Source organism: Choloepus didactylus, chromosome 16 (assembly GCF_015220235.1).
Source record: "Choloepus didactylus isolate mChoDid1 chromosome 16, mChoDid1.pri, whole genome shotgun sequence".
NCBI classification, from domain to species: Eukaryota; Metazoa; Chordata; class Mammalia; order Pilosa; family Megalonychidae; genus Choloepus; species Choloepus didactylus.
The window spans coordinates 11,909,357-11,926,147 of record NC_051322.1 but is presented as its reverse complement, the minus strand read 5'-3'; the positions used below and the strand labels follow the sequence as shown (position 1 = coordinate 11,926,147).

Here is a 16,791-nt window from a genome sequence, read left to right as displayed (position 1 = left end):
CATTAATACCAACCCTACAGAAATAAAAATGATCATAACAGGATACTATGAACAACTGTATGCCAACAAATTAGGTAACTTAGATAAAGTGGACAAATTCTTAAAAATACTCAAACAACCTACAATGACTCTAGAAGAAATGGAAGACCCCAATGGATCAATTACAAGTAAAGAGATTGAATCAGTCATCAAAAACTTCCCAACAAAGAAAAGCCCAGGAACAAATCGCTTCACAAATGAATTCTACCAATCATTCCAAGAAGAATCAATACACATCTTGCTCAAACTCTACCAAAAAAAACATTGAAGAGGAGGAACACTAACTCATTCTACGAGCCAACTTCACCCTAGTACCAAACCCAGATAAAGATCCTATAAGAAAAGAAAATTAGACCAATTTCTCTTATGAATACAGATGCAAAAATCCTCAACAGAATACTTGCAAATCAAATCCAGCAGCACAGCAAAAGAATTATACACCATGACCAAGTGGGCTTTATCCCAGGTATGCAAGGGTGGTTCAACATTAAGAAAATCAATTAATGTAATACCCCATATCAAAAAAATGAAGGGAAGAAAACCAGATGACCATCTCAATTGATGCAGAAAAAGCATTTCACAAAATTCAGCACCTTTTTTGATAAAGGGCATATATAGAAACCCAAATCTAACATCCTACTCAATGGTGAAAGACTGAAAACCTTTTCCTCTAAGATCAAGAATAAGACAAGGATGCCCACTGTCACCACTGTTATTCAACATTGTACTGAAAGTTCCAGTCAGAGCAATTAGGCAACAAAGAGAAATAAAAGGCATCCAAAAGGAGTAAAACTTTCACTATTTGCAGATGACATGATCCTATATACAGAAAGCCCTGAAAAATTGACAACAAGGCTACTAGAGCAAATAAATGAATTCAGGAAAATGGCAGGGTAAAAGATCAATACACAAAAATCAGTACTGTTTCCATACACTAGTAATGAGTAAGCTGAAGAGAAAATCAAGAAAAAAAATCCCATTTACAATAGCAACTAAAGAATCAAATATCTAGTAATAAATTTAACCAAGGATGTAAAGAACTGGTGCACAGAAAACTACAAAATATTGCTAACAGAAATTAAAGACCAAAATAATGGAAGGACAATGGATATTCAAGGATTGGAAGACTAAGTATCATTAAGATGTAATTCTACCCCAGATGATTTACAGATTCAACACAATTCCAATCAAAATTCCAATAGCCTACTTTGCAGAAATGGAAAAGCCAATGATGAAATTTATTTTGAGTGGTAAGTGGCCCACAATATCCAAAAACATCTTGGAAAAAAAAAGAATGAAGTTGGAGGACACAGACTTCCTGACTGTAAAGCATATTATAAAGCTACAGTGGTTAAAACAGCATGATACTGGCACAAGAATAGATATATTGACCAATGAATCAAATTGAGAGTTCAGAAATAGACCCTCACACCTATGGCCAATTGATTTTTGACAAGACTGCCAAGTCCACTCAATTGGGAAAGAATAGTCTCTTCATCAAATGGTGCTCGAAGAATTGGATATCCATATGCAAAAGAATGAAAGAAGACCCTTATATCATATACAAAAATTAACTCAAAGGGTGATAAATGTACAACTCTGTGACAATACCAAGAGCCTTTGATGGTACACTTTGGATGGATTGATGTTGTGTGAATAAAGCTGTTTATTTAAAAAAAAAAAAAAACATGATCAAAGGCCTGAATTTAAGAGCCAGAACCACAAAACTCCTAGAAGAAAATGTAGGGAAGCATCTTCAGGATGGTGTTAGGCAATGGTTTCTTAGACTTTATACCAAAGCACAAGCTGTGTTAGTTAGGGTTCTCTAGGGAAACAGAACCACAAGAGCTATCTGTAAATATATGATTTTATAAAAGTGTCTCACGCAACTGTGGGGATGCATGAGCCTGGATTCCATAAGACAGGATGCACGAGTCCAAATTCCATAGGGCAGGCAGTGAACTGGCAACTCCGATGAAGGTGTTCAATGAACTCCTCAGGAGAGGATGGCTAGCTGAAGAAGAAGTGAAGGTTCTCCCTCTTTTCCCTTAAAAGTCTTCAACTGATTGGATTAAATCCAGCTGATTGAATTTGCTCATTGCAGAAGACACACCCTTCATTGATGTAATCAGCCACAGATGCAGTTAACTGACTGATGATCTAATAAACCAGCCTTCTGGTTTATTAACCAGCCACAATTGTACTTGCACTAATGGTTAGGCTGATGCTTGTTTGACCAAACACCTGGGCACCATCACCTGGCCAAGCTGACACACAAACCTAACCATCACAACAAGCAGCAAAAGAAAAAATAGGTAAATGGGACCTCCCCAAAATTAAAAACTTGGGTCATCAAAGGACTTTGTCACAAAAGGGAGAAGACAACCTATCAATGGGAGAAAATATTTGGAAAACACATAGTCAATAAGGATTTAATATCCAGAATATATAAAGAAATTCTACAATTCAACACTTACAGGACAAACAACCAATTTAAAAATGGGCAAAAGACCTGAATGGAAATTTCTCAAGTATATACAATTGGCTAAAAAGCACATGAAAATATGCTCAATATCATTTAGATATTAGGGAAACACAAATCAAAACCACAATGAGCTATCATTTCACACCCACTAAAATGGCAACTATTAAAAAAACAGAAAATTACAAGTGTTGAAGAGGATGTGGAGAAACAGAACACTCATTTCGACTGGCGAGAATGTAAAATGCGGCAGCTGTTGTGGAAGAGAGTTTGGGAGTTCCTTAGGGAGCTAAATATAGAATTAACATATGATCCAGCAATCCCATTTCTAGGTATAGACCCAGAAGAATTGAAAGCTGGGACTTGAACAGATATTTGCACACCCATATTCATAGTGGCATTACCACAGCTGCCAAAGGATGGAAGCAACCCAAGTGTCCATCAATGGATGAATGGATAAACAAAACATTGTATATACCCATGATGGAATATTATTCAGCAGTGAAAAGGAATGGATTCCTGATGCATGTGATAACATCGATGGACTTTGAGGACATTATGCTGACTGATACAAGCCAGACACAAAAAGACAAATACTGTATCTCACTGACATGAATTAATTATAGTAAGTTAATTCATAGAGTTAGAATCTAGAATATAGATTATCAGAATATAGATTAGGGAAGAGAATGGGGAGCTGATGCTTAATTTGTATAGAATTTCTATTTAGGTCGATTGTAAAGGTTTGAAAATGGATGGCGGTAATGGTAGCACATTATTAGAAGTATAATTAACAGTGCTGAATTACATATGTGAATGTGGTTAGAAGGTGGAAATTCTGGGTCATGTATGTTACTAGAATGAAAGAAGATAAATCATGGGACAGTGTAACTCAGTCAGCCCTTTTATGGATGATGGACTGGTGCTAATATTACATGTATAAGAATGTTTTCATAAATTATGATAAATGTATGACACTAATACAAGGTATTAATTATAGGGTGTTATATGGGAAAAAACACACCCTAACGTAAACTATGTACAATAGTTAACAGTACAATTTTAATATTCTTTCATCAATTGTAACAAAGGTACCACATTAAAGCAAGTGTCAACAATGGGGTTATATGGGAATGCTGTATTGTTTACATGACTTTCCGTAAACCTACAACTTCCCTAATTAAAAAAAATTTTTTTAAAAAGGCATGCTAAGTGAAAGAAACTAGACACAAAGTACTACATATTATATGATTCCATTTATATAAAATGTAAATATAAAGAAATCTATAGAGATAGAAACAAACTAGTCACGTCAGTCTGGGGAAGGACAGAAGTGAGAGGTGATTGCTAAGGGGTATGAGGCTTTTCTTTTTGGAGTAATGAAAATGTTCTAAAATTGTGGTGATGAACGCACTACTCTGAATATACTAGAAGCCACTGATTATACATTTTGGGTGGATTATATGGTATGTGAGTATAGGTAGTTGTTGAGCAGAAATGCCCTCCTATAGGAGTGTCCAGAGGCTTCTGGGCTCTTAGATTTACATCACTAAGTGGACCTCTTGGTACACATTTTACATTGGGGACCAGTTACTGGTCATATAAAAATTTGTTTTAAATTAGTGTTCAAGAAAGAAGAACATGAATAAATTTCTGTTATTTAATGTCACTTGCTATACAAATGGCACACGCCAAGAACTTGGTGGTGCTTCCTGCGCCTACTCTCCCCACCAGCGCTGGTTTAAGTCGGTTGAGCCTTTGCCCGCCTCTGGAGGAAAGATGGTAGAAGAGAGACAGTTAATAATCCCAGCTGGACATAATCTACTATCTTGTTTACAAGAACAAAAACCACTTTTCTGAAGTCACTACTGATGCGCGAGCAGGTTTACTTGCCGTTGGCTGAGGTTGAGGGTCGAGATGGGGCTAGTGAAGCGCATTGTTCTCTTGTGCTGTATTTGACCTCTAAATGCTCAGAAGGAAAATAACATGAAAACAGCTTCTCAAAGGCACTGACACTTTTACCCTTCCTAATAATCATTTAAAACACTGGCTCACAACTTGGAGGGCACATCAGAATCAACTGCAAAAGGTTTGGGGTATTTTTTCTCTTTTCTTTGTTCTGATTTCAAGCAGAGGTTCATCCAATACCAACTAAATGGGCTTTCTAGGGTTGACGTGTATTTTTATAAACCCTGGGGTGATGCTCATGCAATTCTGATAAGCAGCACTAGTTAAGAATCTTTGACTTAAAATATAGTAAGAATTGCTAGAAAATAAAAATAAGTAAAAAATAAATAAAAAGAATTACCAAACATGGCTAACAAGTTTAGACTATTGACATTTGCAAAAGAGCTAATTACTTATTTTCCCATAGTATTTGAAGGATAGAAAAGTATTTGGTTATCGAAAAGCTAATTATTTTCCAGTTCTTGACCACAAGTCTATTCTTATTTTCAATGATTATTTAAATTCTAAGGTAGCAGATCCCAAGATAAATAATATAAAACATATTCCATATTAAAACATAAAATATTTTCAAAGCTTATGAGTCATGTTAATTACTTTTCTTTCTTATTGCTCAATCAGCAGTCATTTAAATATTTTTGGACTGTGCATTTAAAATCTTCAATTAAAAATTACAATGTATGACTATTCGCTTTTGATTTTGTAAATCAGAAACCTTCAGTTCTAACACACTGGAGATAAATACATCATCGTATCAAAACAATGGATTCAATTAATCATTTATTCATCTCACAAACAGTTATTGAATGTGTACTACATGTTAAACATTGTTTTAGGAATCAGGCTTATGGCATTGAAAAAAAAGTGTCTGACACTGTTTACATTCAGTGTGTATTTGAGAGGGGGCCCTGGCAGTAAACACATAAGTTAAATATAAATGTTGTAAAGTAAGATTATAAAAAATATATTTATATATATAATATATATATATATATATATATAATTGATTATAAAAAAAATAAAGCAGGCGTGCAAACAGGACAGGCAGAACTGGAGGTCAGGGCGTCTAATAAAAGTGTTGCTGAGAGGGTGGCCTGGAGGGAGGGAGGGAGCAGCCAGTGTGAGGACACTGAGTGGCTCCAGGAACGGCCAGTGGCCAGGAGGCTGGAATGGGCAAGGGGGAGGCAGGCAGGAGACTGTAAAAACCATCATAGGCCGTGCTAAGGATCTTGGCTTGACTCCTGGAAGGTGTTACCAGCAGAAAAATGGCATGATCTGCCTCAGTTTACAAGGTCGCTCTAGGAGCCAGGCAACGGTGGCAGCAGGAAAGCTGGGCAATGGGCCATGGTGGCCTGGCCCAGGATGGTGAACTTGAAGGTGGTGGGAAGTTTGGATTTTGAAAATATTCTGAAGATAATAGTTAACAGGAATTTCTCAAGATTAGATAAGGGGTATTCAAGAAAAGAGTCACTAATAGATCCAGAGTTTTTGGCCTGAGTAACTAGAACAGAGTTACCATTTACTGAGAAAGACTGAGGGGGAGTGTTTGGTGGAGAAATGAAGACTGGTTGTGTTGCCGGTTAAACATTCAAACGTGGATGTCAAGCTGGATGTATACACTTGCAAGTCATACCTGCACAGTTTTTTAAAACTAAGAGACTGGATGAATAATGATACCGAGTACCTTTTCATAGGCTTACTGGCCAGTTGGATATTCTATTTTGTAAAGTTCCTGTTCAAGTCATGGACAGTTGTTGTCTTTTCCTTACTGATTTGAAGGTCTTCTTTAAATCACTGCATACAAGTGCTTTGGTAGATGTAAGTATGTATCTCTGCCCATCTGTTTTCCCTTTTCACTCCCAATGGTGTCTTTTGATAAACAGAATTCTTAATTTTAATGAAATCCAATTGGCAGATTTTTTTTTTTTCATGGTGTTTTAGTTTGCTAGACTGCTGAAAGCAATATACCATGAAATGGTTTGGCTTGAATGATGGGAATTTATTTGCTTACGGTTAGAGTCTGGGAAAATGGTCAAATCTAGACATCATTGGGGCAATGCTCTCTTCCCGTGGCAAGGCACATGGTGGTGTCTGCTGGTCTCTCCATTCTCTTCCAGGTTTCGTTGATTTCAGCTTCTTGCTTCCATGGTGTTCTCTCTCTGTCTTCATCACATTTATAAAGGACTCCAGTACGAGGATTAGACCCACCCTGTGCCATGACTTAACGGAAGTAAGCACATCAAAAGATCCTACTTACAATAGGCTTACACCCACAGGAATGGATTAGCTTTAAATCATTATTTTCTGGGGTACATAGTTTCAAACCACCATGTGTCTCTTTAAGCAACTGTTGTCTATCCAAGGTCATGAAGGTACTTCTCTACGTATTTTATAAGAAATGAATTGTTTTTTCATATTTTAGTATATGATCAATCTTGAATTAATTTTTGTCCATGGTTTCAGGTAAGAGGCAACATCCAGTTGATTGAGCACCTTTATTGAAATTTTATCCACTGAAATCCAGATAAGAAAACAACATGATTTTTACCACCTCCTAGAAATACCCTATTTTACCACAAAGAGCCTGGAGGCCTTCACTTAGCAGTAGAGTGAGTTATGTGGTCAGGAGACTCCTGCTTATCCTTCGTTCCCCACTGCCTTCTACGTGAGAGACAGAGGGAAGGAATCCAGACGAGATTTTGAGTTCCTGGGAGTTGTTTTCAGTGGTGAAGAACTATTCAATCTTTTATGCTAAGCTTTAAGAGATTCTCTGGTAATACTTACTCCTATAAAATGTAGTTGTACTAATTATTTATCATATATCTAGGGATTCCATGCACTATTTACCAAAATCACAGATTTAATGAGATCTTGGCCCATAACCTGACACCATCTTTACAGTGGGTTCTATTTCCTAATGACAGGAATGAACAACTCTTCCTGTCACCTTACCTATTACCTTAACCATTTATAATCTGATCTTTGCACATAAGCATGAAATCACAGGTCAGGGCCATTAGGCAGGTAATCAGCTCCCTGCCAGCAGTCTGCATGTTGGTGGAGGGAGTTTAAAAGAAAGAAGTGTGTAGCAGGTTTAGGGGAAGGGGTTACAGAGAAAAGGGCTAGGGCTGGGTGAGCTGCCTTCAGTTTCCTAGCTCCTATGAGGCACCAATCTTATGCCCTGTTTACTTACTTCTCTTTCTTAACTCAAACTAAATTAACCTGGGGGCAAGATATTTATTTATTTATTTATTTATTTTATTTATTTATTTATTTGCAAGTAAAAAAGAAAAATGGTTCTCTGTCATATTGTAATTGTTGGCTCCAGACAGAATTTTGCTACCTACCTGCTTTCCTATGTTTTTCTCTTTCTTGTAAGGACCTTCCTGAAGATCACAGGAAGTAGCCAGCACACTAATATCCAGACAGTTTTCTACCAAGTCCCATAAAATTCCGGACTTCATATGCACACATGTTAACACCATCAACAGTTTAAGATTCTCAACTTCTTGGCTGGGAAAGGAGTATGGGACCAGTCACAGCCCCACTTCCTCCATCCCATTTCGACTCAGCAAACAAGATAATGAGAATTACATAATTTGTTCAGAATTAAACAATTATTGAGGGATTCTATTCAGATCTAAACCTTAGTTTATCTCCAAAGGCATTTTAATGCTAAACTTCATATTATAATGCTTAATAACTAAGCCACAACAGTTTTTCCTCCACAATATATCTGAGGAAATCCTCATAGTTAATAAAACTGTTGCTCTCTCCAGTGATGGAAACCCACTGTAGGGGTGGGAGTGGGGGAGGCATGTCAGAATTTCTGAGGTGAAGACTTGTTATTCAGAAAAAAAAAGTTCCTGATATGCCCTCTAGAGGTTGTTTGGCCCCTGTGCAAATTACTGCTATGCTTCACACATCAATATTTGAATGTTTCTTTGCATATTTATAAGGACCTGAGAGAAAAACTCATTATTTTGGAAGCTGGCAATTCAGAATTTGAGATTATGTTATCAACAAGTATAAAGAATAGATTGTAATACATGTAGAAACAAAGCATGAGAATTAAGAAAGGAAACACTGAAATATTTTCAAATGTTAGTATATCCCTTTGTATGTAAGTAATCAATGTCATTTACACTTGGATACTCTTTATACAGATTTAACAGACTCAATACTCAAGAAACTGTTAGCAGTCCATCCAAAATGTTTTAAGAGCTGGATTTTAAAGTAATAACATGTCAGTGTCATCTTATATTCTATAATTCAGGCTCTATTTGAAATTCATACCATCTTCTTGTAAAATCAGTAAATTATTGCAAAACAAGTGGTTTATTGCAATTATATCACCAAAGCATTGACATTCAAAAAAGTGTTTCTATGCAGAAACATAACACAATTGTTAAATGTTCCTTTAATGAGAAGAAAACATATTATGATGACATTTAAGTTAATAGCAATTCTATCTTTTTAAAGTTTTGTATCAAAGAGTATGGGTAATTTGGGAGCAAGAGATTTTCATGATAGTCTTGGAAACTAAGCCACTGAATTAAGTCAGTCTTTAATGAAAAATGTAAATTAATCTATGTCCAAACATAAGGTGCTTTTTGTGAATTATTTTAATCATTTCAAAACTACCCCTTGGCAAAAAGGGAGTCATGCTTTACAAAAATTCTTAAAAACAGCTTTCAGATTATTTTACAACACTGTCTGAATTATGTATTTTACTTCAAACAAAATATTGTTTGAAGAAGTCATACAATCTTAAAACTTCAATCACCACTTCAGAAAGCTTATAAAGGTCCCCCAACAATCAGTTTAAGAAGAAAAAGGAGACAAAGGAATTTAATGCAGAATTATTAATTATACATGCTATTTTTGGGTGTATGACCTCAAAATTTTAACTATTAAATGCTACTGTGTCACTACAATCTAACCATTTACTGTATCTTTGACTGGGTTTTATGGCTTGGGATAATCACATCAAACGCAGATTCAGAAACTGTGGTATTGTTCCGGTTAGCTAGAGCTGCCATTATGCAAAATACCAGAAATGAACTGGCTTTTATAAAGGGGATTTATTAGGTTACAAATTTACAGTTCAAAGGCCATAAAAGTGTCCACACTAAGGCATCAACAAGAAGATACCTTCACTGATGAATGGCCAATGGCGTCCAGAACACTCTCTGTCAGCTGGGAAGGCACATCGCAGGCATCCACTGGTCCTTTGCTCCCAGGTTGTGTTTCTAAACAGCTTTCTCCAAAATGTCTCTGGGCCTCTGTCTCTCTGAACTTCTCTCAACTCTCTGCTTTGTTTTCCTAGGGCATTTCTCTCTAAGCATCTGGGGGTCTTCTCATAGCTTCTCCAGGGCAAACTCTGGGCTTCATCTCTTGGCTTAGCATCTCCAAATGTCCTTCTGTCTGAATCTCCAAGTGTCTCCAAGCATCAGCATCTGTGTCAGCTCTTGAGCTCTCTTAAATGCTCCAGTGAACTAATCAGGACCCATCCTGAATGGGCAGGGCCACACCTCCATGGAAATAACTTAATCAAAGGTCTCACCCACAGTTGGATGAGCCATATCTCCAGGGAAACAGTCAAAAGGTTACACCGAACAAGAATGGATTAAAAGATCATAGCTCTTCTGGGGTCCATAACCATTTCAAAGCTGCACAAGTATATCAAACTACTTTGATGGAGCAAAAACCATTGTCACTTAAATCTATAAACGACCATGTGATAAAGACAGTGATGCAAAGATTCAAGTGAAAAGTATGAATGAGTGTAGAGGTAATCTCAGTTGTTACAATCTATTCTTCCAGCTTCACTGAACTCTTTCATTTACACAACTAAAATTTATGTAGTAAAGATGGCTAAAACCTTTTTGGGATCTTTCTGTTGGAAAGAGAAGGGACAATGGTGTATGTAGGCATAAAGGGTGTTTTTCCTTTAGAGCTTACATTTATGGACTCTCAGAATCTCGGTCTCAGAAGGAAACTCATACCACAGGGTTGCCCAGCACACATTTCAACAATTTCAATGTGGGAATTCTGTACCTCCCAGGACAGCCCATTTGGTCCCTGGGCATTCTTTTTGTGGAACATTTCCTTATCCTGAACTGCATTTCGTTGCCCTGTTACCTCCACCCTAGTAATGCCACAGCTGCAGATGTGCTGCTAAGTAAACCTGACCCCTTCATGTATTTGAAGACAGCTGATGTGTTCTGTTTTCCTCTGGCCTCTCGCCCACTGAGTCCCAAAGGCCCCATGATGTAATCATTTACAATAATTTTATGTCAAACAACAGATAATATGAGAAGGGAAACTATGGAGAACAGAAAAAGTGGAAAATTTGCAATCAAAGCATTTCAAGTACTGACAATCAAGCATTTCAATTCGAGAAGTGCTGGGGCCATCACTGTCTTTTACTCCGTATTCTCAGTATTACAGAGAAGGTACTTAATAACATTTATTGAATAAATAAATTACAAAAAATAATTTCTACTTTTTTCCACTAGTTGTCTGAAACATCATTTCAGTATGTAGGAGATTGGCTTACAGAAATGTTGAGGGTTTATGACTATAGTCTGAAGCTATGCAGGAAAATCAAATAATTTTTCCGTAAGTATTCAATATCCATTAATATTTAAATATATTGGGATTTCACTCAACTTGACCTTTCTCTGGTAGACAATGATGATACAAATTCTACATGAAGTGAGATGAGAAATACATTAACTTGATGAACAAACATTATAGTTAATATCTGAGAGCTCTCACTATGTGCTGCTTTTCTAAATATTCCTCAGGCATAACCCATTTAACTCTCACAATTCAATGACAGGTGTCATCACCCCCAAATTAAAGACAAGGCAACCCAGGAGCAGAGAGGTTAAGTACCTTATCCAACTTTATGCAGGTAAGTAATGGAGCAAGAATTTCCATCCAGGCAGTGTGACATGGAGCCTCCACAGCCACAGAGACGGGAGCCTGTCACCCCCCAGGGAATTCATCAATGGCTGAACACGCTGTCACCCTTTCAGAGAAGGCCCGTTCTCAGCAGCTACACCGCAAATTTACATGTTGGGTGGGGACACATTTTGGCTATTCCTGTACCAGACAGTAGCTCATATTAAAGGATCTGCCCATGGAATGAAACATGAAAAAAAAAATCATTAAAAAACATTTTTATAAAATTTCTTCAAATCTTTTCCCATTTGATGCTAACAAAACAAAACAAAACAAAACCTGAAGCTGTAGACTCCCGTTTTACTGACAATGAAAGTGAAGTGCTGAAGTTGTGACGTACTCAAGATGACAATTCAGCAGTTGACCAAGGACTCAAATCCAATTCTTCTAACTTTAGATTCTGAAAAAGGATAGTAAAAGATGCTCTTCTGAAAAAATTAATGTTTACAAATTATCAAGTTTTACATGACACAGCAAATACAAAACATACCAAACCTATGAATCTTAGGTTCTTCATCTATAATATAAGAGGATGAGATTAGAATCTCATCTCTAAAATCTTTTTAAGCTTTAAAATTCCATTTCGATAATAATGAATAATTTACAGTTTTAATAAAAGGGAAAAAAACAATTGTGGAAGACCAGGCTTAGCTGTTCTCTCTGTTCGCATGGAGAACTAGATTGATTATGAAAACAAACAAAAGAGAAATTATAAAAATAACAAAGGATTACATGTTTTCAATTAATTTATTTTAGAAAAACAAAGGTTTACAATTGGTGCTGTAAGGCAGGATGAATTCAACGAGTTATTAATACAGACTTTCAAAAATCTTTATAGATTAGTCCAAAGTAGAAAATTATTTTTGCCCACTCTTGGACTAAAACACACTCAGGAAAAAACAAATTATATTTATATATATAAAAAATAAAATGGCAAACCTAACCCCCAAATTAACTGATAGTTCTAGCATTTCATATTGGTCTGTCTGAACAATTTCTGCATAATAAAAATAGCCTAGTAACGTGGAATACGACTCCCGGGAAGGAATGTAGACCTGGCATCGTGGGACGGAGAACATCTTCTTGACCAAAAGGGGGATGTGAAAGGAAATGAAATAAGCTTCAGTGGCAGAGAGATTCCAAAAGGAGCCGAGAGGTCACTCTGCTGGGCATTCTTATGCACACTTTAGACAACCCTTTTTAGGTTCTAAAGAATTGGGGTAGCTGGTGGTGGATACCTGAAACTATCAAACTACAACCCAGAACCCATGAATCTCGAAGACAGTTGTATAAAAATGTAGCTTATGAGGGGTGACAAGGGGATTGGGAAAGCCATAAGGACCACACTCCACTTTGTCTAGTTTATGGATGGATGAGTAGAAAAATAGGGGAAGGAAACAAACAGACAAAGGTACCCAGTGTTCTTTTTTACTTCAATTGCTCTTTTTCACTCTAATTATTATTCTTGTTATTTTTGTGTGTGTGCTAATGAAGGTGCCAGGGATTGATTTGGGTGATGAATGTACCACTATGTAATGGTATTGTAAACAATCAAAAGTACGATTTGTTTTGTATGACTGCGTGGTATGTGAATACATCTCAATAAAATGAAGATTAAAAAAAAAAAAAAAAAAATAGCCTAGTGATTTTTCCCTGTCCTACCTCCATATCATATGAAGCAATGATGAAAATATCTAAATTACTTCTTATAAAACCCAAACCAAAAAAGCCCCTCAAAACAAAACACAAGATACAACATTATCAAAACAAAATCTACTAATCTAAAACAATATAATTAATTATTTTAACTACTAACATAGATCCAAGAGACATGCCCTTCCTTCAGCCTCTAGATATTTGGCATCTTAATATTATCTCTAAACAGATACCAAAGCCCTGTGTAGAGGGAAGAAAAAAAATTCAAGGTCTACTATGCCTTGAGCACATTTTAGATAATATTAGCTAGAGAAACATTAAGATACACTATGAAATGAGCAAAAAAAGAATGTAAACTATGGGGGAGAGCATAGGGTACTTGATAAAAACACGCAATTTTGCTTTGAAGTAGGTTGAAATATCTTTCAATATTGTCTGAGTATCAGGTTCAGCAACAGAGGCATCTAGAATTTTAAATTTTAAGACTTAAAAACAGAACTTTACTGCAACTGCAAGAGAAGATAAAAGTCCAAGTTATTGAAGGATATTCCCCACTACAGATATGTACTCATAATAAGATTCATCACTGAAATCAGATGTCTATGTTATTCTATTAGATTCAATTACTAAGAGGTCTGCCTTTATTTTGAAGTAATTCTTCCTAAAATGAAAACAGCTCTCTAATAAGTGCTGATATTACTTTGAAGGGAACATCATACTAGTAAAAAACTTAAAATTTGTTTTGTGAGCAACTTGACAAATAAAAATATCCCAAAATGAGACAAAATTTTAATACATAAAGGAAGAAATGAAACTTTTCATTTACAAACAACCCACCCATTTTTGTTTTCCCAAATGAACACACTTTAAAAGCACAAATAGAATACATTTTGGGGCAACAGTACAGAGTTGTGAAAAGGATAACAGAGAACTAAGGCATTAATTTATAAACAAGAAAATTTCAAAATATAAAGGAAGATCACAGGATTTTTATTTGTACATAATGGGCATTTTTTTTTTTTTCCTATTGAGGTCTTTCATTCTGAGGTGCTTGAAGGATTCATTCCACAACCAAAAATATGCAGATGACTAACATCTGATAGTGATTAACAAAGGAAAAAGTCAGTAATATTTTCTATAACAATTTCTTCATGTCACTTACTTCTGAGCTTTCACTTCCTTACTAGATTTGAGTCTCAAATGAAACATCCATGGTTATCTAAGCTCATCATTACTGTTATACAAAAGCCTGACCATTAGGAACATTAATATTTATCTTCCAAAATAACTCATTAAAATTTAATGACACTTTGGAGAAGAATCTACTTGTAAAATTAACAGGATGTATCTCCAGTTTAAAATGAAAAACATTTCCTAAAATTCTCTACAACCACATGTTTGTTTCATTACTTAAAAAATAAAATAATGGGATGCCAAACATTAAGAATGAGTATTTACTTGTCAAGTACTAAAAATAAGAGCACATGGATACAATAAAACAATTACTAGTAATTCCTTAGTACTTAAGATACAAGAGTTTCAGTTCAGTGTAATCATCATGGTATCAGAAATAACCAAAGGCTGCCCTTTGGGACCAAAGCCCTAACAACTTTGGTATCAGGACCGTGACTTAACATTTTTAAAGTGAATAAATAATTTTAAATGTTTAATAAAATACTTTATATTGAATAACTCAATTATTCAATTAATAACCATCCAAATGATAACTGCCTGATAAAATTCTAAACTTAGCTAAAATGAAAGCCTCAAAACCAACAAACTTAAACATGCTCATTTGTATTGGGATAGAATTCCTACCTTGTTTCATTATGGATAGATGAGAGGTCACTGGCTGAAAGAGACTGACATGATGGAGCAGATCTCTTTTGTCATCGGACATGATTTTTGTTGTGTGACAATCTGATTACAACATTTATTACTCATTATGAACAGAGATATATCCATAATGTTACATAACAGGCTGTCAAGAAATTGTATATATATATATATATATAACATATATACTATATATACACATACACACACATTGGAATATCAGTTACCACAGAGCAGTACTTTCGAAAAAGCAGCAGAAACTTTTTATCCAAGGAAATTTCAGAAGAAATCCCAATATAAAAAATAGGAAAAAAAATACCCCCAAACTAAACTAAACTGTTCGGCTAGAGCTGGGCAGGAGTGATAGATCCTTCCCTTATTGCAGCGATGTCTAACACATCTGTAACAGAGCGCTCAGAGAATGGCGTGAAACCCCAGCTCCAAGCCAACCTTGTTAACATTGCAAAGATCAGATATGACTATTTTCCCCCACTGTACAAGACCATATGAAAACCATGTAATAATGCAACTGAGTATAAAGTTAAAAAGTAACAGTTTCTCTCTTTTACAAATAACAACAAAATAAAATTACTATGCTATATAAACCAAATTATTTATAACCTTACAATCTTAATTTGATACATGGAAAAAATTATTAGTTCTCCTTAAAGTGCCTAAATTTTAAAGACTAAATATTGTCCATATAAATTTTATTCAAAATATATGAGGAGAATGGATGGTAGGAGGTGGAGGTATTATTTTTCTATATCAAACATGTATTTTCTACCTGATTGACCAATTAAAATATTCTGCCCAAGAATCTTAACTCTGTCACAGAATATTCAGATAGAAAAACATGCAAATATAACTGATTGTTATAACATGTGTAAGGTTCACCTTTGTTTTTCTTTGCTTGCTTTAGACAAACATTTCATTTCTGTGATCCAAACATCCTCCCCATTTATGAGAGGAATACTTTTGTCCATATGCGTTGCTATTAGCAAAATACAAACAAGTTCTCTTCTGTAAAGATCATGATTAAATGTCTAAATTCAATAAATAGACTCTTTAATAATTTGAAATCCTATCAAATATTTTATACTACTAAAGTCTTAATCTTTCTTCTTTTCTAATACATCTTTGGGTTCTTGCACTGTAGGCACTAGAGATCCTGCACTGCTTGGCTCTGGTTCTTCTTTGCTCTCTTCCATCAGTTCTTGACTTTCAGTTTCATTTTCACATATTTCGTATCGTTCTTCTATATAACCTCCATCTGTATCAGCTGTGTAGATCCCATAGCACATGATACTGATGACACCCAGTGGCAGGCCAAAGAGAAAGCAGCCCATAAGTGGTGAGCTCTTGAATATAGACTGTGGAAAGATAATTAAACTCAGCTCTATTCAGACATAAATCTGATATACAAAAGCACATATTAATATAACACCATTACAGATTTTTTTTCCTCTTGCTGCCATTCAACTTTTTTTTTTTTTTACTAAGTTTTAGAACAATTTAAATTAGTATTGAATAGAATAAAAACTGAGGTTTTAACCCATTTCTCAACCTGTTTCCTATGTTCCCCCTCCTGCCCTCACTATCTCTAGGCTACAATACTAAACAAGAGGAAGGAAAACACAGTAAGAGCATTCTTGGTTAAGTTACTCTCCAAGTGAATCTAATTTGGGAATAATAAATATAGCTTTCAGTTCCAGTGAATCAATGTCAGTATTTCTGCAGTAATTACCATGGTAAAGACACTGTAACAAGTTTTATATATGTGTATATCTGTCTTTACGTGTGAGAGAGAAAGACAGTGTGTGTGTTTGTATGTGTGTGTG

The 16,791-nt window shown here is 35.4% G+C and overlaps 1 protein-coding gene across 4 annotated transcripts in view; it reads right to left on the bottom strand.

Moving 5' to 3' along the window:
• The window catches only part of TMX3 (thioredoxin related transmembrane protein 3), a 104,423-nt gene that overhangs the window by 31,507 nt on the left and 56,125 nt on the right, over window positions 1–16,791 (bottom strand). Inside the window, exons 16-17 of one of the 4 annotated variants that reach the window (XR_005212190.1) lie at window positions 11,738–11,858; window positions 11,390–11,630 (exon numbers count right to left, since the gene is read on the bottom strand). Coding sequence is in view for 2 of the 4 variants with exons in the window: in XM_037805968.1 (XP_037661896.1) it covers window positions 16,063–16,323 (261 nt within the window). In the remaining 2 variants the exon portion in view is untranslated. Of the gene's footprint in view, window positions 1–10,888; window positions 11,631–11,660; window positions 11,859–13,867; window positions 16,324–16,791 lie in introns of those variants that run through there. The other 3 variants (XR_005212189.1, XM_037805969.1, XM_037805968.1) reach the window with 3 other exon arrangements.